The 25,480-nt window shown below is 41.0% G+C and overlaps 1 protein-coding gene across 1 annotated transcript in view; it reads left to right on the forward strand.

Moving 5' to 3' along the window:
• Positions 1-15,683, forward strand: part of LOC127177872 (F-actin-uncapping protein LRRC16A) — a 426,319-nt gene extending 410,636 nt beyond the window's left edge. The window contains exons 45-48 of the mRNA XM_051130392.1: positions 7,490-7,538; positions 8,021-8,248; positions 8,396-8,524; positions 14,699-15,683. Of these exons, the coding sequence (XP_050986349.1) occupies positions 7,490-7,538; positions 8,021-8,248; positions 8,396-8,520 (402 nt within the window). The 3' untranslated portion in view covers positions 8,521-8,524; positions 14,699-15,683. The remainder of the gene's footprint in view (positions 1-7,489; positions 7,539-8,020; positions 8,249-8,395; positions 8,525-14,698) is intronic.
• The last annotated feature ends 9,797 nt before the right edge of the window (positions 15,684-25,480 follow it).

Here is a 25,480-nt window from a genome sequence, read left to right on the forward strand (position 1 = left end):
AAACTTGACTTGACTCAGGAAACACAGCTGCAACTTGACTTGACTTGGAAACTTGACTTGACTCAGGAAACACAGCTGCAACTTGACTTGACTTGGAAACTTGACTTGACTCAGGAAACACAGATGCACCTTGGCTTGACTTGGAAACTTGACTTGACTCAGGAAACACAGCTGCAACTTGACTTGACTTGGAAACTTGACTTGACTCAGGAAATGCAGTTGTAATTCCATATAGCTCTGGTATGGCAGCTGTGACGTAACGGAGCTCTGTTTCCGCCGCCATCTTGTGAACGGACTCCGCCGTCGGCGCCATCTTGTAAGCGCGCCGGCGCTGCCGCCATCTTGTGAACAGGCACCGCAGTCGCCGCCATTTTGTGAACGGGCACCGCTGTCGCCGCCACTGCTCGAGCGCGCTCCGACACGGCCGCCATTTCACGAGCGATCCAGGCGGCAAACGTGTTTGTGGGATCGTGCTCCGGCATGACCGTCCATCTGCGAGCGGGACGCACGGTCGCCATTGCCACGTTGTCGCGTTCCCTCTCCGCGACCTCTACGGTGCATGGCGAACCCACACACAACAAAGCAAAATTCAAAAATGCCGCGAGCGATGGACGCGGACCCTCGCGTCTCAGCCTCGCCCTCAAAGGCTGATTTACGCCATCACAAAATATTTCTATTATTATACTGTCCGGGAGGGTAGAATAGTTGGCTATGGCCAGAAACTCACGGGTATATTGTTCGAGTGTGTTTGGTCCTTGCTTGATCCTGCATAGAGTTCTGTCTGTGTCCATATCTGTTGAGTGTCCGGGAGTGAAGCTGCTGGATCCTTGTGTGACGGATTGTTCTGTTACGGGGAGTGAGAGACGTGAGGCGAGCGGATCCATATGCAAGCTTTTATTAAGATTTCCAGACAAAGACAAGGTCGTACAGGCAGGGTCGAGACGGGAGCAGACAGGTATATCACAGGCAGTCCAAGAGAGTAATCCGATAAACGAGAGCGATAGTCCGAAAAGGCAGGCGGCTAGACAGACGAAAACGAGATAACCAGGCGGAAAAGACAAAACACTGGGAACTAGGAACTCGGAGCAAGAACTAGGAAAACGCTAAGAATACAACAATACAATCACAACAATCCGTGACCTGCGTGGGGAGGGACCGGGGCATTTATAGCGCCGCTGATTGGTCACAGATGCTGATGCAATCAGCGCGATGGATACTGGGAGATGTAGTCCGGGGTGTGATGTAACAGTCAGTGAGTGATAAGGTGAGGGTGACATCTGGTGGTGAGCAGACAGCAGGACACCGACCAGATTCGTGACATAGCCCCCCCCCAAGGAGCGGCTTCCAGACGCTCGAAGGGAGCAACAGTCCAGGGGAGCGGTGGGGTGGGAGCGAGACAGGGCAAGGGCTGGAGGGCCAGGTCCATGTGGGGGGCCCAGTGATTGAGGCAGGACCGACAGAGCAGGCGCAGGAGCCCTCCAGGGCGGAGCAGGAGGCGGAGCAGAAGGCGCAGGAACCCTCCAGGGCGGAACAGGAGGCGCCGAGGCCCTCCAGGGCAGAACAGGAGGCGCCAGAGCCCTCCAGGGCTGAGCAGGAACTCGCGTCATGGACTGGGACCTGGGGAGAGCAGGGACAGAGGAGGCAGAGAGAACAGGGAGAGAAGCAGAGAGACCACAGGATAACGCCGCCTCCATAGGAGGTTCTACAGTCGACGCTGACACCTCTGGAGGCATTGGCGCAGCTTCTCTGATGGGGAAGGCCTCTGGAGCAGACTTGAGACCAGACGGGTCCTCTGGAGCAGACTTGAGACCAGACGGGACCTCTGGAACAGACTTGAGACCAGGCGGGACCTCTGGAGCAGGAAACCGCGTTATGGCCTGGGACCTAGGAACGGCGGAGACAGAGGAGGCAGACAGAATAAGGGGAGAAGCAGAGAGGTTGTAGAGGGATGCCGCCTCCATGGGAGGATCTACAGCCAAGGCTGACACCTCAGGAGGCATTGGCATGGCTTCTCCAAGTGAGGGAGCTCTAGAGCAGACTTGAGATCAGACGGGAGCTCTGGAGCAGACTTGAGATCAGACAGGAGCTCTGGAGCAGACTTGAGATCAGATGGGACCTTTGAAGAACAGTGTGCAGCCCACACACACCAAAAGGCAACTGCCATTAAGGGAAGAGCAGCGGCGGGTGGCAGGACCTCTTTAATGGTGGTTTTACAAGGTGTTAATGCCACTGGGATGTTTGCTGCACTCACTGACACTAGTGGTGGGGCCAGCACGCTGGCCATCATGACAGGCCATGACCCTGGGCCGTCAGGCGGGACGTGACTGGACTCTGGGCCGTCAGGCGGGACGTGACTGGACTCTGGGCCATCAGCAATAACTTTGTTTGGCTCATGAAGATCAGCTGTGGTTTTACTTGGTTCTTGGAGATTGGCTGTGACTTGACTCGATTTGTGAAGATCAGTAGTGAACTGCTCTGACTCATGGAGATCAGCGGTGACTTGACTTGGCTCGTAAAGATCATTGACTTCACTTGACTCAGGAACCACGGCTGTTACCTTGCTTGACTCAGGAACCACGGCTATGACGTTGCTTGACTCAGGAACGACCGCCTTGATGTTGCTTGACGCAGGAACGACCGCTTTGACATTGCTTGACTTGGAAGCTTGACTGGACTTGGAGGCTTGACTGGACTTGGAGGCTACAGCTGTAGCCTGACTTGACTCCGGAGCAGCGGCTGAAGCTTGACTTGGCTCTGGAATAACAGCAGCAGCTGGACTTGGCTCATGAGGGTCTGCTATAACCTGGCTTGACTCATGGAGATCCGCTGTACCGGTACTTGACTCATGAACAACATGGCTTGGCTCAAGAACAACAGCTGTAGCATGACTTGACTCGTGGAGAACAACTGTGACCTGGCTTGACTCGTGGAGAATGGCAGCTGTGTCTTGACTTGACTCTGTGTCTTGACTTGACTCAGGGGTAGCCACCGCGACATGGAGCACCACTTTAGCTGCCCATACCGTCATAAGGGGTGAGTCCAGCACGTGGGCCATCATGACCACAGGTTCAGGAATGGCGGCCATCTTGTGGAGGGGCTTGGAGACGGCGGCCATCTTGTGCAGTGGTTCTGGCGTGGCGGCCATCTTGTGCAGTGGCTCTGGTGTGGCAGCCATCTTGTGCAGTGGCTCTAGTGTGACGGCCATCTTGACGGTACTTGGCTCTGGGAAGATGGCTGTAACTTGACTTGAGACAGGGGCGATAGCTCTGACTTGACTTGACACAGGAAACACAGCTGCAATTTGACTTGACTTGGAAACTTGACTTGACTCAGGAAACACAGCTGCAACTTGACTTGACTTGGAAACTTGACTTGACTCAGGAAACACAGCTGCAACTTGACTTGACTTGGAAACTTGACTTGACTCAGGAAACACAGATGCACCTTGGCTTGACTTGGAAACTTGACTTGACTCAGGAAACACAGCTGCAACTTGACTTGACTTGGAAACTTGACTTGACTCAGGAAATGCAGTTGTAATTCCATATAGCTCTGGTATGGCAGCTGTGACGTAACGGAGCTCTGTTTCCGCCGCCATCTTGTGAACGGACTCCGCCGTCGGCGCCATCTTGTAAGCGCGCCGGCGCTGCCGCCATCTTGTGAACGGGCACCGCAGTCGCCGCCATTTTGTGAACGGGCACCGCTGTCGCCGCCACTGCTCGAGCGCGCTCCGACACGGCCGCCATTTCACGAGCGATCCAGGCGGCAAACGTGTTTGTGGGATCGTGCTCCGGCATGACCGTCCATCTGCGAGCGGGGCGCACGGTCGCCATTGCCACGTTGTCGCGTTCCCTCTCCGCGACCTCTACGGTGCATGGCGAACCCACACACAACAAAGCAAAATTCAAAAATGCCGCGAGCGATGGACGCGGACCCTCGCGTCTCAGCCTCGCCCTCAAAGGCTGATTTACGCCATCACAAAATATTTCTATTATTATACTGTCCGGGAGGGTAGAATAGTTGGCTATGGCCAGAAACTCACGGGTATATTGTTCGAGTGTGTTTGGTCCTTGCTTGATCCTGCATAGAGTTCTGTCTGTGTCCATATCTGTTGAGTGTCCGGGAGTGAAGCTGCTGGATCCTTGTGTGACGGATTGTTCTGTTACGGGGAGTGAGAGACGTGAGGCGAGCGGATCCATATGCAAGCTTTTATTAAGATTTCCAGACAAAGACAAGGTCGTACAGGCAGGGTCGAGACGGGAGCAGACAGGTATATCACAGGCAGTCCAAGAGAGTAATCCGATAAACGAGAGCGATAGTCCGAAAAGGCAGGCGGCTAGACAGACGAAAACGAGATAACCAGGCGGAAAAGACAAAACACTGGGAACTAGGAACTCGGAGCAAGAACTAGGAAAACGCTAAGAATACAACAATACAATCACAACAATCCGTGACCTGCGTGGGGAGGGACCGGGGCATTTATAGCGCCGCTGATTGGTCACAGATGCTGATGCAATCAGCGCGATGGATACTGGGAGATGTAGTCCGGGGTGTGATGTAACAGTCAGTGAGTGATAAGGTGAGGGTGACATCTGGTGGTGAGCAGACAACAGTCTTGCTCTGTGTCAGAGACGTCTCTGATGATACCAACCCACCATTGTCGGTCATACTCACAAGTAACATATTGTCCTGGGGCCATATCTGTGATGGGAAGGCCTTGTTCAACTGGGTCAACCTCAAAGTTGACATGGAATCCTGGTGTTCCTGATACTCGACTGACCTCAAAATTGATCATTGTTGACTGATTGACTGATTGATTGATTGATGCTAGATCTCATACCACCTGAATATTATTTTTTCTAATCAATATTGCCCTCCTTTCTCAATGAAAATGAATGTATTATTCACTGGATTGGGTGGAACATCAAGATTAGGTACTTATGTTGCATTCCATTGAATGTCGGTAGTCGGTGAATCCATGTTAGTTCTCCCGATGTCCGTCGTAAATGCATTCCATTGTAACAGTTGGCAAAAATATGGATGCCTATGGATAATTCCAACCGACTCAGTCTGCACTGAACTGGCCCGAGTGTGTGTTTCGGAACCCCAACTTAAGTGGCCGTTCCTTTGCACTTTCCCGAGGTGGAGGTCGGATTTCCCTGAGTCCCGAGCACAATGGAATGCTGCATTATAGCATTAATTTAGGCATATGAGTTCAAAATAGCTAGTACTACAGTAGTTGTGAATGTCAGACAGCAATGATTTTTTTAAAAAATATTACAGAAAAATAAGGCAAAACCCCATCCGAATTTTTTTTATATTTTATCAATAAGAACATGCTCTTTCAAAAAAACAAGTTTCATGTTCACACCTGGTGTCATTCATGGGAAATATTGCTCTGAACATTGGTGTAAATAGTTTTTTTCCATTTTTGGACCTTAATATCTCAACATTCATCAGACTCTATTGTCTGATGTCAAAGGATGTGAAAGACATGGTACATATCAGACCATTTACCAAGTATGATGCTTATACATTGAAGACTGAGGTTTCTATGGACATCTGAAAACCCTTAAAGTAATAGTTTCAAAGAAAAGTAGAGGGCCAGCATTCAGGTGTAAATTCAGTAACAATGCTGTGAGTTGTAATTCATGCAGTTCTGGACTAAGACTCTTAGCCCAGAAAATTTCATGGACCTGGCACAAATAGTTCTGGAGATATTTCAGTCTGAACATGGTCACTCAGACAGTGATGCCAAAACGGGGTAAAAAACAAACTTTTTACAGATTTTTTGTGAAAAAAGTACGCACAGTAGAGATCTGAAATTTTGTATATGATCTATTGGGCATATTACCCATCACATAGATTTTTTTCAGACAAATCTGAGGGGGTCAGGTGGGGACCATTTGATGATTCCAGCTGGAATGACCCACTGTTATTGGTTTCAACATAGTCAAATACTAATATACAAGTTAAAGCAGAGTAATTATGTTTGGGTGCGCTGTACCTTATCACCTTATCAAGGCATGATAAGGTTGTGGGATTGTTTTGCACACAATAGGCCTATTAAACATTCTTGAAACTTCAGTCACAACTCCGATATGAATAATATATAAAAAATAATATACAAATAATTTTTACAATTACATTTGCAGAAAGCACACACTTTGTGGTCAAAATGAGCAAAAAAAAGAAAAATAATAACCCTGATTAAGGACAGAAAAGATCCATTTCCAAAAGCATAAACACAAAATTTGAAAAGTTTGAATTATTGTACTCACAGCTGTAAACATGTTAAATGCAGTTTGAAAATAACATATACAATTTATTTATTTTATTTTCTCATATTTATTGTCTTATTTTTAATGTGTTTTTCTAAAGCCATAATTTTGTTAGAATACTACTGTTTTGATATGTTTGCAATTTGAAATATTTGTTTACTATTGTTATTTACTATTACTTATTTACTATTGTTTTAAAAACTATGGTAAGTTTTTTTTATTTGTAGATTATCACAAATGAGATTTCAGTGATATTTTGACCACTGAACAAGGAAATGTCCCTGGTTTCCATGCCAGAAATCTGGTCACCTTATACCAGGGGTTTTCAGACCTCTCCTGGAGGCCCCCTGCCCTTGCACATTTTGTAGGTCTCCCTTATCAGACACACCCAATTCAGGTCCATTTATTTAATAAAACATATAGTAAAAACAGTAAATCTATACAATTTGCAGTGTTGGGAAGTAACTAGTTACATGTAACAGAGTTATGTAATTACAAAATAAATGGACAGTAACTGTAATTCTAAACTAATGAAAATGTTAGTAATTACAAAGGGAGTAACATCTGAATATTTTCAGACACACACACATATACAGATTTAATTGATTTCTTTCCCAAAATGCATTTACTGCTGTAAAATATGAGACACCAATGTTTCAGGAGTTTAGGACACAGAATAGAATGTTTATTTGATAACTGTTTTATTTTCTGCTTGGGTTTATGTAAAGCATATGCTTTATTTTTTAAGATTGACTTTTTTTCCAAGGCATTGTTAGATGCCAGTTTTTCTTGTCATAGCTATGCAAAGATTTGATTTCAAAAACAGTGTTATAGCTATTAAACTGTATCTTATGATTTTAAATCAGTATTTAGCCCTTAGAACGATCTCAAAGTAAAAGAGCTGTTAAAGCGGCCTGATTGTGGCTGCACTTTATTGCTATAGAAGACAGTTTAGGAAATATCAGACCACTGAGTGCCATGATTGACCAGTTAAAAACAAGAGAACTGAGTGATCTGGTGTAAGCCTTCTCAAATTAAGAGACTTCAGTTTATATCACACTTATCCATTCTTTCTATACCTTTCTATCTATTGTTTACAGTTTGTTTATTTATTTATTTATTTATTTATTTTATTTTTTATTTTATTTTTTTTTAATGTTTTAGGCATTTATGTGGTTTACTTACTTTGGTGTTATTTGTCTTTCTAGATATTAGAGTCCACATCAACTTCAGACAGGTCAGATGGGCTCTTATCAGGTAAATTAACACAGTGTGCTGTTCTGTTGGTAGAAATATCTTAAATGTAAATTTTTAAGTACAGTGATGTTTGAGAGTTGCATAAAGTTCAGCAAATATAAAGCAAAAACTTTATATTAGTATATTAGTTTGCACCATGTTTTTATATTTAGTATATTTTACTAGTACATTAGTGCATATTAGTACATTCATGTATTGGTGTCATTATGTGTCAACCATACTTACATGCTCGAATCTGTGTAGATCAAAACCACTGTACTGTCCATTATACATGTACAGTATATACAAACACATGTAAGTGATCATGTACTGTGAACTCCAAATAAATCATAAAATTAACATTGTCAATTTTATTATTCTTTTTTAATTAAAATTTTAGTGATCAGGACTCCGAAGTGAAGTTTTTTTATTTAGCAATAATGAGTGATGATTTTTCTTATGACCTTCTGTAATCCTGTTTTTCCACACCATTGTTGCTTCAGGAAAGGTCCAGTCTCTAGAGAACCATTCTTCTGTGCTAAAAAGGGGCGAGGGGAATCTTATCTCCCCAAAAAAAGTATCTTGTGGCCCAGGGGAGGTAAAGCCAGAGACAACACAGAGACCCAGGACTTCCACATCCCCAAAAACTCCACCGCAAGGCACAAGACCAGCCCTATCTGCTATACCTGTCATCCTTCAAAAAACACGAACCAGCAGTGTTAGAAGCATAGGTACTAAAGGATTTTATCTGGGCAAGTTCATTCTAGATTCTGATTAACTGAATTTCAGCAGGGTTTATTTACATATCAAACACCATAAACATACAAGACATTGGCTCCCATCAAAATATCTTTTCATCTTTTCTATCTGCTCCTCAGATGAGAGCTCTGATTCTCCTACTGAAGACCCCAGTAGTCTAAGCCTGGTGTCAGCACTTCGCAAGGTGCCCTCAGAGAAAACAGAGACCACCACTCCTACACAGACCAGCAAGAACTCTGCTTAAGATGGTATGTATTCTATACCATGTTACAAACAACATACAGTTGTGGTCCGAATTCAGCCCCCTTGGTTAATTTGAGCAAAGAAGGCTGTACAAATAAATCACTGTTTATCCTTTGGTCCTTCATTAAAATATTTATACAAATCTAACCTTTCATTGATGTAAACCAATTGAAGAAAGTCTCATTATGAAGTAGATATGTTTCTCAAATAAATGTTGGGCACAGTTATTGGACCCCTTTTATTTAATGCTTTTTGCAAGCTCGATTTACAAAGAAAACAGCTATGAGTATTTTCCTATAATGCCTGATAATGTAGGAGAACAGGAACCATACTTTCATGCAGAGTCTCCTCAATGAATGCTTGGAGCGCAGAGGAAAAGTTGTTGCCACTCCACTTCAAAGCACACAAGTCATTCTACTAAGGAATGGTTAAAAAAGTGATGGTATACATGTAGGTTATCATCACGTGAACATTACTTCACAGTGTTATTGTGTTTATGGATTTGTTTATGTTATGATTATGATTTGATATGTGTATGGAGACAGTGTCAATCTCTAGAGTTCAAACTGTGTTTTGTAGTTGAGTACAAAATTAAAAAGAGACTTTGAAGGTTTTATATTTATTTATTTTGCACATATGTTTATCATTTATTACATTTCATAGGATGAATTACCTGTCTGGTCCTGAGTTTTGGGAGGGAAGCATTCTGATGAACGTGTATATCCAAAATTTTTCTGTTAACGAGTGGTTATACCATTTAGTGGCACTGGGATTGATATGCATGCTTTGAAATGGTAATTTTCTTATTCGGAATGTGTATTGTTTATGTTTGTTCAACTGTAATATTTCCCAGCTGCACCTCGTTTAAGTGAAAATCGGCAGAGGCTGACATTTCATCGAGTGCAAAATGCCACCAAAGAAAACAAGATGGAGCTAAATGTAAAGATGTAGACAATCCAGCAGAACAACTGGAGGCAGCGAGTTCATATCCAGTGCACTTCAGAGAGCACTTCACAGCAGATTGCTACAATTCTGCAGACTTTTCTTTTTTTTAAGATTTATTTTTGGCCTTTTTGCCTTTATTATGATTGGACAGATCATACAGGACAGGAAGTGAAGTGGGACAGAGAAGTGGGCGGGATCTGGAAAGGTCCTCGAGCGGGATTTCAAACTCGGGACGCCCATAGCACAATGGCGCTGCATGTCGGTGTATTGCCCACAAGGCTATTGGTGTCGACTATGCTGCAGACTTTTCTACACAGCCAACAGCAAAGAGAAGATCAGATGGAAAAGGAAGCGCAATACCGTAAGCACAAATATCGGACACTGCAACATCAGTTCGTACAACTGCAGCCTGAAGTTCATCAAGAAAGACAGTAACGATCAGTGAAAAGACCCACAACCGGTGAGTGATGCATTAGCATCCACAGATATGATTTGTGCTCCAACTGTTCGTCACAGAAGACAACAGACACAAAGTGAGGTGACACTGGCAGGTGCAGACAAAGCTGCGTCAGAAGAGCAACCTTTAAACAACAACCTTTAGCAGCTCGAGAATGATGCCGTGGTCAAGTGATTGAGCATTATTTAGTGACTTTCGAATGTATTACTAAACCATTCAAATGGCCAGAATGGGTGTTACATCTCTTACCGTTGCTAACGGGCAAGGCAAGAGCTGCTTTTGTGGCCATGGAGCCTGACAATTCATTGGACTATGACTGTGTTAAATAAGTGGTTCTGGATAAGTTTAAAATTAATCCAGAAACCTTCAGACAACATTTCAGGGCATACAGTCTATGAGATGAAACTCTGCGTTAACTAAAAGACTAAAAAGATCTGTATGAAAAGTGTTTTTTGAAAAGATTTACCTTTTAATGTCGTTCCAAAACACAGAAAATCTAGGAGGGAGAAATGTCATGATAAAGTTGTTGGTACGGAGGCAATTGAAATGGTGCCAAAACCTAACATGGATGTTCAGCTTTAGATCTGTGCAAAGGATACTGGCAAGTGCCACTGAATGATTCAGCTAAGAACTTGACTGCTTTTTTTGTCCCCTTTTCGCTATATCATTTCAAGTGTATGTTGTTTGGTCTGCATGGGCAACCTTTCAACGTCTGGTTAACATTGATATGTTGATTAAATATCTTTATTGCTTTTACGTTTACATAAAAATAACTTTTATGTACACACAAAATAAATAGAAATAGAATAATAATAATTAAATCATTAAATTTATTAATTAATGTCTTCCAACAATATTTTTTTTCTTACATATCTTATATCCCATCAAATATATCCCCACTGTTTCATTTTTCTAAGAAAAGCATAAAGGGTATCCAAGCATCTTTAAAATCCTTATATCAGCCTTTAATAATATACATTATTTTCTCCAGTGACATATTCATTGCCATTTCCTTAAGCCACCTCCCTATACTTGGTGCCTCTAACCTTTTCCAGTGAAGACACTTAGCTTGTAAAATACATCTATCAAAAAAAAAAAAAAAAAAAAAAAAAAAAATCTATATATCTATCTATATCTATCTATATATATGTATATCTATATATATGTGTGTGTATATATATATATTCTCTCCTTTTCATTTTAAAAATGTGCCACAGTCGACCCAGAGAGGTTAAGATTACTAGGATATAAATGTAATTTATAAATGTATATTTAAAAATAGTTCAAAGTACTCTGTACTCTGCACTCTGTTCCAGAACGTTAGGATGTCTATAATATTGCCACTGAGTTTATTTAATAGTGCTGCAGAACCACCAGCCCTTTGTAACAAAGGGGTCTACTTATGTAAGAAAAATAAATGCAAATGTTTTAATTCAGCATTTTCGCTGTTAGTCGTTTCCCCGTGTAGCAGCTTTCTCTTCGCATTACGCGTCGTTGGGGAATACTGGAGTGTGATGTATAAGGGCAACCCCAATATTACAACTCAGCCTCACACAAGCCATGATACAAAGATAAGGAAACTAAGCAACTGAAAACAATGTATGTCTTCCTCAGATGTAATGTTAGTTCTATACATCAGCATCGGGTAAAATAGCATTATAATCTCCTTTGGGGTACAGAAAGCTGCTTACATGTAAGCTACACAGGGAAACGAGTAACAGATGAAAACGTAAACACGTAACACGTAAACATTTTTCCGCATATACATACCTGCTATGATAATAATACAGTAACTTACCGCTTGCTTAATTTTTGCAAATCAGTTTTTGTGAATGAATGACATCAACCACATCAAACAATGGATCAACCACCTGTTGCTATGGTCTTCATCAACACCCGCTTGCACCATCTGCTGGTGAGCGTCTAACAGCAGATGGAGATCATGCTTTGATACTCTACTGCTATTCCTGCAGATCCCGGATGTGCAATGCTGAATTTTCTCCAGAATTTCTAACCACTGAATTTGTGGAAGCGAATTTGTAAAGTGAAATAAAATGGACCGAAAATTGCCTGTTGAATATTATACATCATATTTTTAAGCAGACTGAATATTTCAGAAGTGAATTCTGGAAGGTGAATATGAATTATTAATTTTTTAATTATGAAAATGTGTGTGAAATGTTTTAAATTTAAATATTCACAGCTTAAATAAGCAACTACGGTAAATTTCATCCCCTAAAAATACAAGTCTTTAAATACAAGTCTTTTAATACAAGCATTAAAATGCAAGCACTGTTAATTAAATGCAATATTTTTTCAGTTAGTTTTTTTTTTTTTTTTCAGTTTTTTGTTTCAAAGACATTTGTCATAATTTTTCTTCCATATCTGCTCCTTGTATTGCCTTGGCATTGAACGAGCATCTGGATGCAGTCTCGGATGGCTGTTTTGATGGTTTGTTTGCTTGATGGTGTTAGAGCTGCAACAGTTTTTACGGGGGTTGAAGACTGACACACTTAAGAAGTTGTTAGCCTGTGGTCAGGAGAGTTCTCTCCCAGGTAGAAAGTTGCAACATAACTTTGAAATCCATGGGGGAGGTCCTGCGACATTAACAGTCACAGCCTTTTGTCTTTTAGGTGTGAATCACTTAATATTCATGGCCATCGTCCCTCCCTTGCATACAGCCTTTTTTAAGACAAAATATGTCTTACATGACATCTAATGAGTGAGCAGGATGTTTTTCACATCATTTTGTAGCAAAAAACTCTAGTCTACCACATGCAGTTCTCAAAAAACAAGTTAAAAAATGTATGCATTTTATGGCCTTATTTCAGTGACAAAAAAACAGTATACAATGCAAAAGACAATAGAAAAAAAACAGTAATAATACACACAATGTACTGGGGATGTGCCTGCTCATTTCTGGAGAGGTTTTTCTATGAATTAATGCGTAAAACTGTCTCTAAATTCCTTTGGGTCATAAAAGCCCTCTTATCTTGCTAAGATGTCCTTTATACCAAAGTCCCTTTAAGGCAAGTCATTTCACTCGGCGGCTATCTTTGGAACGCCTCTCGGGCATGCAAGTGCAGCTCCTATCACTTTGAAAGGGGAAACATAAAATTCTCCAAAACTGTTCAAGTCAAGTCAAGTCACCTTTATTTATATACCGCTTTTAACAATACAGAATTGTGACAAAGCAGCTGTACAGTATTAAATAGGAAATAGTGCATCAATAATGCAAAAGGGCAACAGTAAACACTCAATTTCCAGTTAAAGGTGTTTCATCATTGAATTCAATGATGTCATCATTCAGCTCATCATTTTCCCCATTCAAAACTATACGAGTAACACATCTTGGGTATTTTGTAGTCTTTTATACTATGGTAACCAGAGCCTCTGAGTGTTAGCTGTGGCTTAGGGTTAGTACACAGAAATTCTGGCACCAAGCTTACGATTAAATTTCATATTTAAAATCACCAGCATTGTAAATGTTGTTCCTTATACTCCAATGGCGTTAAAAAAAAAAGATCAGCCAGTGCGCATGCACAGTACTGAGTGCACGTCTCAGAACGCTGACTGTTTCTATAGCAACATGGGACTTCTAATGGCAGCTGCAGTGACACGTTGACTTTACTAATCAACAAATGGCTCTTTTATTAAGAAGGCGGGGCTTCACGGCCATAATGAGCATTGCATTTTTCCTTGGGTATTCTATGTCCTGGGTATTCTATAGTCTTTGTTTGTCCAGTTGTTGGGTGAGGGATGTGTTGGATTGTTTGTTAAATATAACAAATAATAATGTGTCTGATTGGGTCAGTCATTACAAGTATGTTAAACAAAAACATTTAAATTGGAGCACTTTAGTATAGATTAAGTTATAGATTAAACCCAGTGAATTATCTGCAGACTTTATGCTGACAACAATAGAACAACTTGAATGAGAATTTTTGGGAAATTTGTTTATTTGCACAAAATAGGAAATTACCAAATCATTGTTAGAATATAGTAGCAAACATATTGCAAAATTTCAAAATCAATAAGATAGTTCATATAAGGATGCATTTCATGCATTTTTGCTGAATAAAAGCATTAATTTTGATTTAAAAATAGAAATAGCATACACACACACACTAAGAATTTGAATGGTAGTATAACATTGTTTCTGCATAAATATTAGTAACACAACTGTTTTCAACATTGATAATAGTAATAGTAAATGTTTCTGAGCAGCAAGAAACTTGAATAATGGCTGCTGAAATATCAGCTTTGGATCACAGAAATAAATTTCATTTTAAAAATAAATTACAACACAAAACATTTTAAATTGCAATACTATTTCACAATATTATTATTTCACAGTATTTTTGAGTACATAATTGCAGCCTTGGTGAACATAAGTAACTTCTTTAAAACATTTAATAGTGTAATGTTTCCAAACTTTTGACAAGTACTGTTTGTAATATTCTAATATATATATATTGTAATAGTAATCTTTAAGAAACAGTACTCTTATTTATACTGTGTACTCTCTCTATATATTCCAAAAACTATGTAAGATTTATGTACATCATATACCTCTACATTATTGTTGGTTTCTGCAGCTCTGCAAGTGCCCCTTGTGACCCAGTTTGAAAACCTGTAGGTCTCTAAATCTTTCTGCTGGTTCAATCTATTCACAACCAGTACTTGATTTTTAAGGTTTCTATGCTTTTTTTTTAGAATGTTTAAATAAGATTTTAATAATTGATTTTTCTCTCCTTTATTTTTTGTTATTGACCAGCATATCTTCTCAGTCGGAATTTCCTCTGTGACTGACACTTCCCAGAAATTCAGCCGCCTGAACTTTCAAGTGAGCGGCTCAGTGGCCAAGGACATGACACCCAACAGCAACAAGGACAAGAACACAAATCTGCTGACTCTGTGGAAGAGGTTGATAAAAACTTAACTTTTATATAAGATAGGAAGACTGCTTCATCACACATTCGTACCAAAAATTAAAAATCTTTCTTAACTGTAGCATCCAAAATCCAAACTCAGTCATGGTGGTGTTATGTGGTTTGATGTAATAAATCAACATGGGTGCTACTGTATGTGATGTCATCCGTTAAGAAGCAACTTTTTGCATTGTAGTACATTCACTAATAATTTAATACCATGGCTAATACACTGTTAAACTATGTTGGCGGGCATATGTGCGCGTTCTCACTGTGTTAAAATAGCCTATATTTTCTCTTAAAAACAGCAGACAAATCTATAATATAGGTCTTTCTTTTTTTTTTTTTTTTTTTTTAACTTTTATGCCTTACTTAAAGCATGACATTGAGGGCATTTCATTTTGCGGTGTTTGAAAATTAAACTGTGTATACACAACAAATATTATGTAAAGAGTGAGTGACAAATTTCCTATTGAATGGTCTCTACAGTTGTGTCACTGATGCATGTGGGGAAACCCCTGTTTACTCTGTTACTGAACCCTGATTTGTGTAGCTGCAAGATATTAGCTACACTTACACAGCAAATGCTAAGACTCTTCTCAAAAAACATTAGCCTTATAGATATAGTGTTTTTGAATAAAGAAAACACTGCACTTATTTAAACATCAGTTCTTTATTTATCTTTACTCTGAGGACGAGCAGAGATCTGTCTGCACTTCAGACTGTGTGTGGCATTTCATTCTAAATGGGGGCTTTTCATTGGTTAAATATTTGTAAAACCCACAAACAGACATAAAGATGAGCAATAGCAATGATTAAAAAATAATCATATTAAAGAAATGTAGTGATAGGAAGTTTGGATAGTTTTCATGGCACACCTGACAGCGTGTAACAGCAGCGGCACCTGCCTGAAATGGTGCTCTAGGAACTAGTGCATCAGGAACTAGTGCATCAATAATGCAAAAGGGCAACAGTAAACGCTCAATTTCCAGTTAAAGGCAGTTCATTATTGAATTCAATGATGTCATCATTTAGCTCAGCTCAGTTCAGTTCAAATAGTATACAATATCGTTTGAAAATGAAGTGTCCCCAACTAAGCAAGCCAGAGATGACAGCGGCACCTCTCTATGTGCCGATCCACCGTCTGGACTGGGTACGGACTGGATCCAGGGGACTGCAGTAACCAGCTGATCTGGATACGGACTGGATCTGGTGGTTAAGGTGACCTCGGAATAAGAGTTTGGGCGCTAAATAAGAAAATGATCTGCTGCCCGCAGTTGATTTTAATATTCTAGGCATTATCAATTTGCCATAGTTTTGAGAACGCAGTGGATGTGAAGGACTATAATGTGATAAGAGCTCGCCCAGGTACTGAGGAGCTAACCATTTAGGGCTTTATAAGTAATTAGCAAGATTTTAAAATCTATACAATGTTTAATAGGGAGCCAGTGCAGTGTTAACAGAACCGGGCTAATATGGTCATACTTCCTGGTTCTAGTAAGAACTCTAGCTGCTGCATTTTGGACCAGCTGGAGTTTGTTTATTAAGCGTGCTGAACAACCACCCAATAAAGCATTACAATAATCTAACCTTGAGGTCATAAACGCATGAATTAACGTTTCGGGATTTGACACTGAGAGCATAGGTCGTAATTTAGATATATTTTTGAGATGGAAAAATGTGGTTTTGCAAATGCTGGAGATGTGGTTTTCAAAGGAAAGATTGCTATCAAATAGCACACCTAACTGATGACGAAGAATTGACAGAACAGCCATCAGACAGTGCTTTAGGTTATTACACGCAGAGGTTTTAGGTCCAATAATTAGCACCTCTGTTTTTTCAGAATTTAGCAGTAAGAAATTCATCCAGTTTTTCATCTCAACTACACAATCTAGTTTTTCAAATTGGTATGTTTTGCCAGGCCACAAAGAAATATAGAGCTGAGTATCATCAGCCTAACAGTGAAAACTAACACCATGTTTCCTGATGATATCTCCCAAGGGTAACATGTAAAGCGTAAAAAGTAATGGCCCTAGTACTGAACCTTGAAGTACTCCATACTGCACTTGTGATCGATATGATACCTCCTCATTCACTGCCACAAACTGATGGCGGTCAGATAAGTACGATTTGAACCATGCCAATGCACTACCACTAATCCCAACATAATTTTAAAGTCTGTTCAAGAGAATGTTGTGGTCAACATTGTCAAATGTAGCACTAAGATCTAGTAGCACTAACAGAGAGATTCAACCACGATCAGATGACAGGAGCAGATTATTTGCAACTCCAATAAGAACAGTCTGAGTACTATGATACGGTCTAAAACCTGACTGGAAATCCTCACAGATTTTTCTGTAGGAAGGAACATAATTGTGAGGATACTACTTTTTCTAATATTTTTGACAGAAAAGGGAGGTTCTGTAATTAATTAATTTGTTGGGGTCAAGTTGTGGTTTTTTAATGAGAGGCTCAATAGCAGCCAGTTTGAAGGTTTTGGGGACATATCCCAAACACAATGAATTAATAATAATCAAAAGAGGACCTATGACATCTGGAAGCAAGTATTTTAGTAGCCTACATGGAATAGGGTCTAGCATACATGTTGTTGGTTTAGATGATTTAACAAGTTTATACAATTCTTCCTCTCCTATAGTAGAGAATGAGTGGAATTGTTCCCCAGGAGATCTATAGCGCATCTGATGTGATACTGTATTTGACGGCTGCATGTTGACAGTTTTATCTCTAATAGTATTGATCTTGGAAGTAAAGTAGTTCATAAAGTCATTACTGCTATGCTGAGGAGCAAAGTCAACGCCTGTTGGTTCTTTATTTTTCGATAACTTAGCCACTGTATTGAATAAATACATAGGGTTATGTTAGTTTTCTTCCAAAAGAGTGGAAAAGTAATCAGATCTAGGGTACATTCATGCCAGGCAGTACGAAAAACCTCTAGTTTTGTTTTCCTCCAGCTGCGCTCCATTTTCCGGGCTGCTCTCTTTAGGGCGTGAGTGTGCTCGTTATACCACGGAGTCGGACTGTTTTCCTTAATCTTCCTTAGGCGCAAAGGAGCGACCGTATCTAGAGTACTAGAAAAGAGAGAGTGAATAGTTTCTGTTACATCATCAAGTTTTTCTGAGCTATTGGACATCCTAAGGAATTCAGGTAAGTCATGAAGATTCCTTGCAAAGCAGTCTTTTGTAGTAGAAGTGATGGTTCTACCATACTTGTAATAAGGTGTTGAATTTACAGTTTTCGTTATCTGGAGTATACACAAGACTAGATAATGATCTGAGATATAATTGCTTTGCTGCAGAATTTCAACGACATTAACATCAATTCCATGTGACAGTATTAAGTCTAGAGTATGATTTCGATAATGAGTAGGTCCTGACACGTGTTGTCTAACCCCAGTAGAGTTCAGAATGTCTATCCCAGTGCAGTTTTCATTATCAACATGGATGTTAAAGTCACCCACTATTAAGACTTTATCTGTAGCCAACACTAACTCAGATAGAAAATCAGCAAATTGGTGGTGCTCGGGTGACCTGTATACAGTAGCAAGTACAAACGTCATGGGGGATTTATCATTAACACTTGTTTCTCTGGATAATGTTATATGAAGCACCATTAGTTCAGACGAGTTATACTTGAAGCCTGTTCTCTGAGAAACACTGAAAATATTGCTATAAATTGTAGAAACACCTCCCCCTTTACCTTTTAGACGTGGCTCATGTTTATAACAGTAATCTTGAGGTCTAGACTCGTTTAAGATAATGTAATCATCTGGTTTTAGCCAGGTTTCTGTCAAACAGAGCACATCAAGGTTATGATCAATGATCATATCATCATATCGATTACAAATTTACACATTTTGTAGAAAAGGACCTGATATTCAGTATGCCAAGCTTTATCATTTGTTTCTGTGTATTATATACATTTTTGTTTGTTGAACATCAATTAGATTGTTGCTCTTAAATTGGTTTGGACTTTTTTTGTATTTTCTAGCTCAGGGAACAGACACAGTCTTGATAGCATGATATCTAGGTGAAAGGGTCTCTATGTGCTTAGAATTAACTGATTTTGGTGACGTGAGGCGGCTAGCAGACGGTGGTTTAGCCAGTCTGTCTGCTTCCAGTTAGTCAAGTGCAAACTCTAAGACTATATGACGACAGTCTGCTATGTATCTCGTCACCACGATAAGCAGGGAGGGGGCCAGAGCAAATTACAGTGTCTGACATCGAACTTGCAAGTTCGTACACCTCTTTAACATTATTTTTAGTGATCTCCGACTGGCAAAGTCGAACATGATTAGTGCCGACGTGAATAACAATCTTACTGAATTTAGCCTTAGCCAGCACTTTTAAATTTGCCAAGATGTCAGGTGCTCTGGCTCCCAGTAAACATTGGACTATGGTGGCTGGTGTTAGAGCTGTAATCGGGCCTTAAAAGTTAGGCCTAGGCCTAGGCCTAAGCAGACACTAGGTCAACGTGGCAATAAAAATGAGTCTTTCTTAACAAATTAAATTAAGATAAATTCTAAATTAAGATGGGTATTTAGCAATAAAATAACGAAATTAAGATAAAGGCTCCGCTGGATTTGCTTCGCTACTTCTCTCCACAATCCGGCCTCAACGCAACAGTGAATAGCAGCTGAAATTTATAAAAGAATAATGCCAACATTAGCCTATATATTCTGTCTACATTATGCATTTAAGACTCAATTAATATTTAGTTATAATTTGACAAACCTTTACTCACCAAGATTAGGCTACATGTTTTTGGGGAGGAAATTTATTGAATCCACGGTAGATGGCTTCAGCGCGGTCCTGCACTCACTGATGGTGGATCCAGCAGCACTGAACACCCTTTCACTGCTGCTGCTACTGGCTGGGATGCATAGTACTGATCTGGCTAATTTTGCAAGTTTTGTAAATTTTGCCAAAACGTAATCGCCAGAGGCAAACCTTCGTTTCGCCTCCTCAACATCCATTTTCGCGCTAATCGAAACGCATCACATGACTGCTCATTTACCGCGCAAGCCGGAGCGCAAACCCATGCCCGGCCTGAGCCCGTGTAAAATTATATAAATTAAGCCCGAACCCGACAGGACCCTGTCGGGTTCGGAGATCTTCAGTTCTAGCTGGTGTCTCTATTTTCACATTCCGTGCAATAGAATCGCCAGTAACTAGAGCACTTTCATCTGGTTTCTCAGTGTGTGCGTCACTGAGTGGGGAGCAATGTTGGGAAGGTTACTTTGGCAATGTAATAGATTACAGACTACAAGTTACCCTATTTAAAATGTAATAAGTAGTGTAACTTTTTAATTACTTTATTAATGTAACTTATTACATTTGATTACTTTTTGATTACTTTTCTAATTTTCCAATATTTTCAACTGTTAATCATTTTGAAACATTTAAGCCAGGCAGAGTTAACCTTACAGCAGCACTCAACACTGATTACTGTCAGATTTTCAAAATCCTTCATCATTTGAATTAAGATTATAAGTAAGTAAGATGTAATATACATTTTTATTTTGTGATAACAACTGGCTGGATGTACATTATCCCACTTATTACACAGCTGCTTGCCACAGAAGAAAACAATTAAACACAAAACACTGATCTGAGTTGAAATATTTGAACACAAAGCTTCCATGAAGAAATCATTTGCTAGCCACTTTAAACTAGACGGACATTTAAGGGTCATACCACTTTTATTACACAACATTTCACCACATAAAAAAGTACTAGTACTTACAGTACTAGTTTGTTAGTTACCTTATAATCCATTACAGTGTACAAAACAAAGAAGTAGCAGCAGCGTTTGTATGAAACAACAGAGCAAATCCACAATACCAGAATGACAGAATTAAGAAATTGTACACATAATATTGAATTGAGTTTTAATATTTTATTATCTAACCAAATGCAAAGCTTCCACCAAGAAAAACTATCAAGTGCATATCACCGACTTAAGTTGCCCGGATGAGTCTGTTTGTAACGCCAAGCCAGCAGAGGGAGCCCTCACCCTAGAACTGCCTGCACGCTCCCTCTGCTGCTTCTACTGTTACTTCCTGTTTGGCACTATATAAAGACTGGCCATGTGCTTACTACTTCGTGAAGTATTGCCAGTTTTACCTGCCTTACCGAGCGTTTATATTTCTCTGTTGGATTACCTGTTGCTGTCTCGCTTTGATTTTGGTTTATTGAGTTTACGGATCGCCCCTGTCGGATTATTTGCTTGATTGGACTGATTTATTGGTTTGGGCTCATTGCCTGGTTATTCACACTTGCCTCACGGATTATCCCTTGGACTGTCGCATTCTCGGACTGCCTTATTGGTTATCGACCCTCTGCCTGTTTTCACGTTTATGTTTGCTGCTGTTTCTAATAAACTTCTGCACATGGATTCTACTTCTGCCTCAGCGTCCTGGTTACAGAATACTTCGCCTCCCATGAATCCAGCAGAAGTTCCGAACACACGGCCAACCATGAACCCAGCAGATTGTCTCGTCCGTCTCCGACAAGGGAACCGTTCCATAGAGGACTACGTGACTGACTTCTGTGAATTGTGTTACCAGGTAGATTTCACTGATACATTCCTTCTGGACATTTTCCGTTTTGGTTTAAATAAAAACATTACATGCTTGATGCCACGCAATACCCCACAATGGACTCTTGAAAACTACATAGACCTAGCACTACGATTAAGTGGCTCACCGTTTACTGTTGGTATTGCGGACGAGGGACCCCACATTGCTACCGTAACCACCACACCAAAGGCTGCTCAAGTCATGTCAGGAATCGTTCAAGTAGTGTCAGAGCCCCCTCAAACCAAGCCTGCTAAGTCAAAGCCTGTTCAAGCTACATCCACCAAGCCTAGGTCTGCTAACGTTACGTCTGCCAAGCTACAGCCTGTTCACTCCACATCTGCCAGACCACAACCGGTTCACGTCACGTCCACCAAGCCAAAGCCTGCTCACGCCATGCCCGCCGCTCCAGGGCCTCCTCTCAAGTCCGGCCACGGCAGGCCTCCCTGAGTCAAGGCAGGAAACTGTTGTCCTACCAAAACCTCACCAGGTCCCCTCTAACCTTCTCAAACCACCTCCCATATCAGCTAACCTCGCAGAGCCCATGCTCCCAAGCCACGCAGAGCCCACGCTCCCAAGCCATGCAGTGCTCACATTCCCACGCCACAAGTCCGTAACATCCACACCCTCAAAGTCACCAGACATCCCACTGTCTACTGTGCTGCCTGTAATGGCCGTAGCCATTTTCAGTGTGTGGGCTGCACACTGTGCTCCCGAGGCCTCGCCTGTCCACGAGTCTGCTCCCGAGGCCTCGCCTGTCCACGAGTCTGCTCCCGAGGCCTCGCCTGTCCACGAGTCTGCTCCCGAGGCCTCGCCTGTCCACGAGTCTGCTCCCGAGGCCTCGCCTGTCCACGAGTCTGCTCCCGAGGCCTCGCCTGTCCACGAGTCTGTTCCCGAGGCCTCGCCTGTCCACGAGTCTGTTCCCGAGGCCTCGCCTGTCCACGAGTCTGCTCCCGAGGCCTCGCCTGTCCACGAGTCTACGCCAGAGGCCTCCCCTGTCTATGAGTCTGCGCCAATGCCCCCAGAAGTGGCAGCTCCGGCTGCAGAATCTCCTAAAGGGGCGGCGTTTCCCCACGGACTCTCTGCCTGTCCTGTCACGGCCAGGAAGGCCATTTATAACTTCCCTGCCACACCTGCCCAAGCATCTGCGCCCATGCCCCCAGAGGTGTCAGCGCAAGCTGTGGATCCTTCTATGGGGGCGGCGTTCCAGGATGAATTCTCTGCCCGCCAGGTCGCAATCAAGAAGGCCAATGTGGAACTCTCTGTCTGTCATGCCACGACCAAAGAAATCATTCATGTATACACTGCTCTGCTATGCATGTCATTAGTCCCACTATGGATAACTCTGCTCCTGTCTGCTCTACCTGCCCTGCAATGGCTCCCTGTTCTGCCTGCTCTGCCTGCCTCGCCATGGCTTCTTGTTCTGCCTGCTCTGCCTGCCTCACCATGGCTCCCTGCTCTACCTGCTCTGCCTGCCCCACCATGGTCCCCTACTCTGCCATTGCTCCATGGCCCAGGCCCTCCAGTACTTCACGGTCTGCTTCTGCTCCACGATCCAGGCCCACCTGCACCTGCGGATCGCCCCTGTCGGATTATTTGCTTGATTGGACTGATTTATTGGTTTGGACTCATTGCCTGGTTATCCACACTTGCCTCACGGATTATCCCTTGGACTGTCGCATTCTCGGACTGCCTTATTGGTTATCGACCCTCTGCCTGTTTTCACGTTTATGTTTGCTGCTGTTTCTAATAAACTTCTGCGCATGGATTCTACTTCTGCCTCAGCGTCCTGGTTACACTGTGTTATTAGATTTTACCAGTTATAATCTGGGGAAAAAAATAACATACCTTGGAATGTCATGACTGACCAATCAGAATCAAGCATTCCACAGAGCCATGTAGTAATTTAATTTAAAGCACAGTCACCACAAATTCAGACTTAACACTTCTTGTTTACTTCTGCAGGCACACTGGAAACATAAATGCTCTGTGAGGTTACATTAGTAACCAGAGCATTTTATCTGCTTTAAGGTCCATCGACACTGCAAGATTGGTTCATCCAAGTGATCTGCTGGTTTCCTTTTTGTAACTGAGAAGCGTTTATGGCAACACTTTCTTCACTTTTAATCGTATTTCAAGAATTCTACAGAACTTTTTTTTCTAGGACAATAACGCTTTAATAGTGTGTCTGAGATGCCTCTTGAGAAACCTGGTGTATGAGTTTGAGAGAGTGGATGTTTATGTGTTTATGGTAAGATGTGCTTTTTATTACGTGTGTGTGCACATTATACTCTTGTTGGCAAAGAAAATCCTGATGAAACAAATGCACTGTTTCTAATGATTTTACAAAGAAAATCTGATCATGAAATGTTTATACAGCATGTTTATGTATGTATACTGAATGATAAGGTACTAATCACACTGATTAAAAATATTTTGTAATAGTGGTAATGGGTGCTGCTTTTTTAATCAACAACTGATTGGAATCTATGGCAGGTTTGGTGCCATCTTACTTGTCTGATTTCCTCTCGTACCATGTGACTAACAGGCCTTTAAGGTCATCATATTCTTTGTTGTTGCCTGTACCTATCCTTGAAACTTAAGGGGGATCATGCTTTTTCGTTGGCAGCACCTAAGGTGTGGAATAATTTGTCATTGTATGTAAGATCAGCCTCCTCTTTTCAGGTTTTTAAATCATTACTTAAAACTTATCTTTTTAAAATGGCTTATGGTCTGGAGTACATGCTGTCAAATATTTTATGTGTGATATTATCTTTGTCATAAATTTGTGATTTGTTTTATATGGTTAGTTTTTTCATGTATTTATTTAAACTTTTGTACAGCACTTTGGTCAACCCTGTCGTTATTAAATGTGCTATATAAATCAATAAACTAAAACTAACTAAACTGTGTCTTTTAAATTGGAATTTAAATTTTGTTGATACAGTGCTGGATGCTTTTAATAGTTTTAATAGTTTTGATGTTTTAATAGTTGTGTTAATGCATATTACTGGACACAATAAATTAGTATTTTCTCTATGGTACAGTGTACATTTTAGGACATCCTTAGACCTCAGACGTTTTACTAATACATGTTTTCATACTTTTGTAAGGGATGTGTAGGCTAAAAGGGCACAACTTAAATCTAATATATTCAATATGTCTAATCTATGGAGCTAATTTAGTCATTATAACAGCCTGTAAAACTTTCACATTGATTACATTAGGCTGATTGTTAATAAAAACCTTTAACCTGTCACCGTCTCTCCAGTGGGATGCCTAAGTTTGCTTCACTATATTACAAATACAGAGTTCTGGCATGAAACTCTAGATGGCACAATCCTGGTAGGTCTAACTCAATCTGACCTAATGACATCATTATCACATGGCACAGCTGATTGGTTATCTCCTGTATCAGTAGCCAGTGAGCTCACTGCTCAACATTCAAATATATGACTAGTGCTAGCTGTAAACAGTTTTGCAGCATGCTTCAGAAACCACCTTTACCTCCACATTCCCCAGCTCTACCTGTATAGATCTGCTACGAGGTGATGTATGCTTTGGGGGTTATTCATATATATTATATGTGCAGCAGCAATATATCTTACATGCTCACAGCAGCATGTTGTGGATGTATTGGCAGTAGCAAGTCTCGGTACTTGCTCTGCTGCAGGAGCAGCGTAGCAGTTCTATTCCACCAAGATTAACATTAGCATGTACATTACCATGCCAATCCCTCAGAGAGTTGTCATGACAGAGCTAAATGCTAATCTAATCATGGAAGCTGGAAAGGTCTAAGACCCCTAAACAGATATCACATTTTAGAGATCATAATAAATTATATATCAACTGAAAGCTTAAAACCTCAAAATTCATCCTGTGAATGCTATTTTAAAATCAGACATTGCATTACCATTGAAATGGTACTTTAAAATCATATTACAAAATATATTCGTTGATGAATTTTAATAATTTAAGTTTGGATAGGGCACTTTCACGTCTATGTTCAAAACTGGGGGTGACAGTTAAAGGG

The sequence above is a fragment of the Labeo rohita genome, chromosome 16 (assembly GCF_022985175.1).
Source record: "Labeo rohita strain BAU-BD-2019 chromosome 16, IGBB_LRoh.1.0, whole genome shotgun sequence".
Classification (NCBI taxonomy): Eukaryota; Metazoa; Chordata; class Actinopteri; order Cypriniformes; family Cyprinidae; genus Labeo; species Labeo rohita.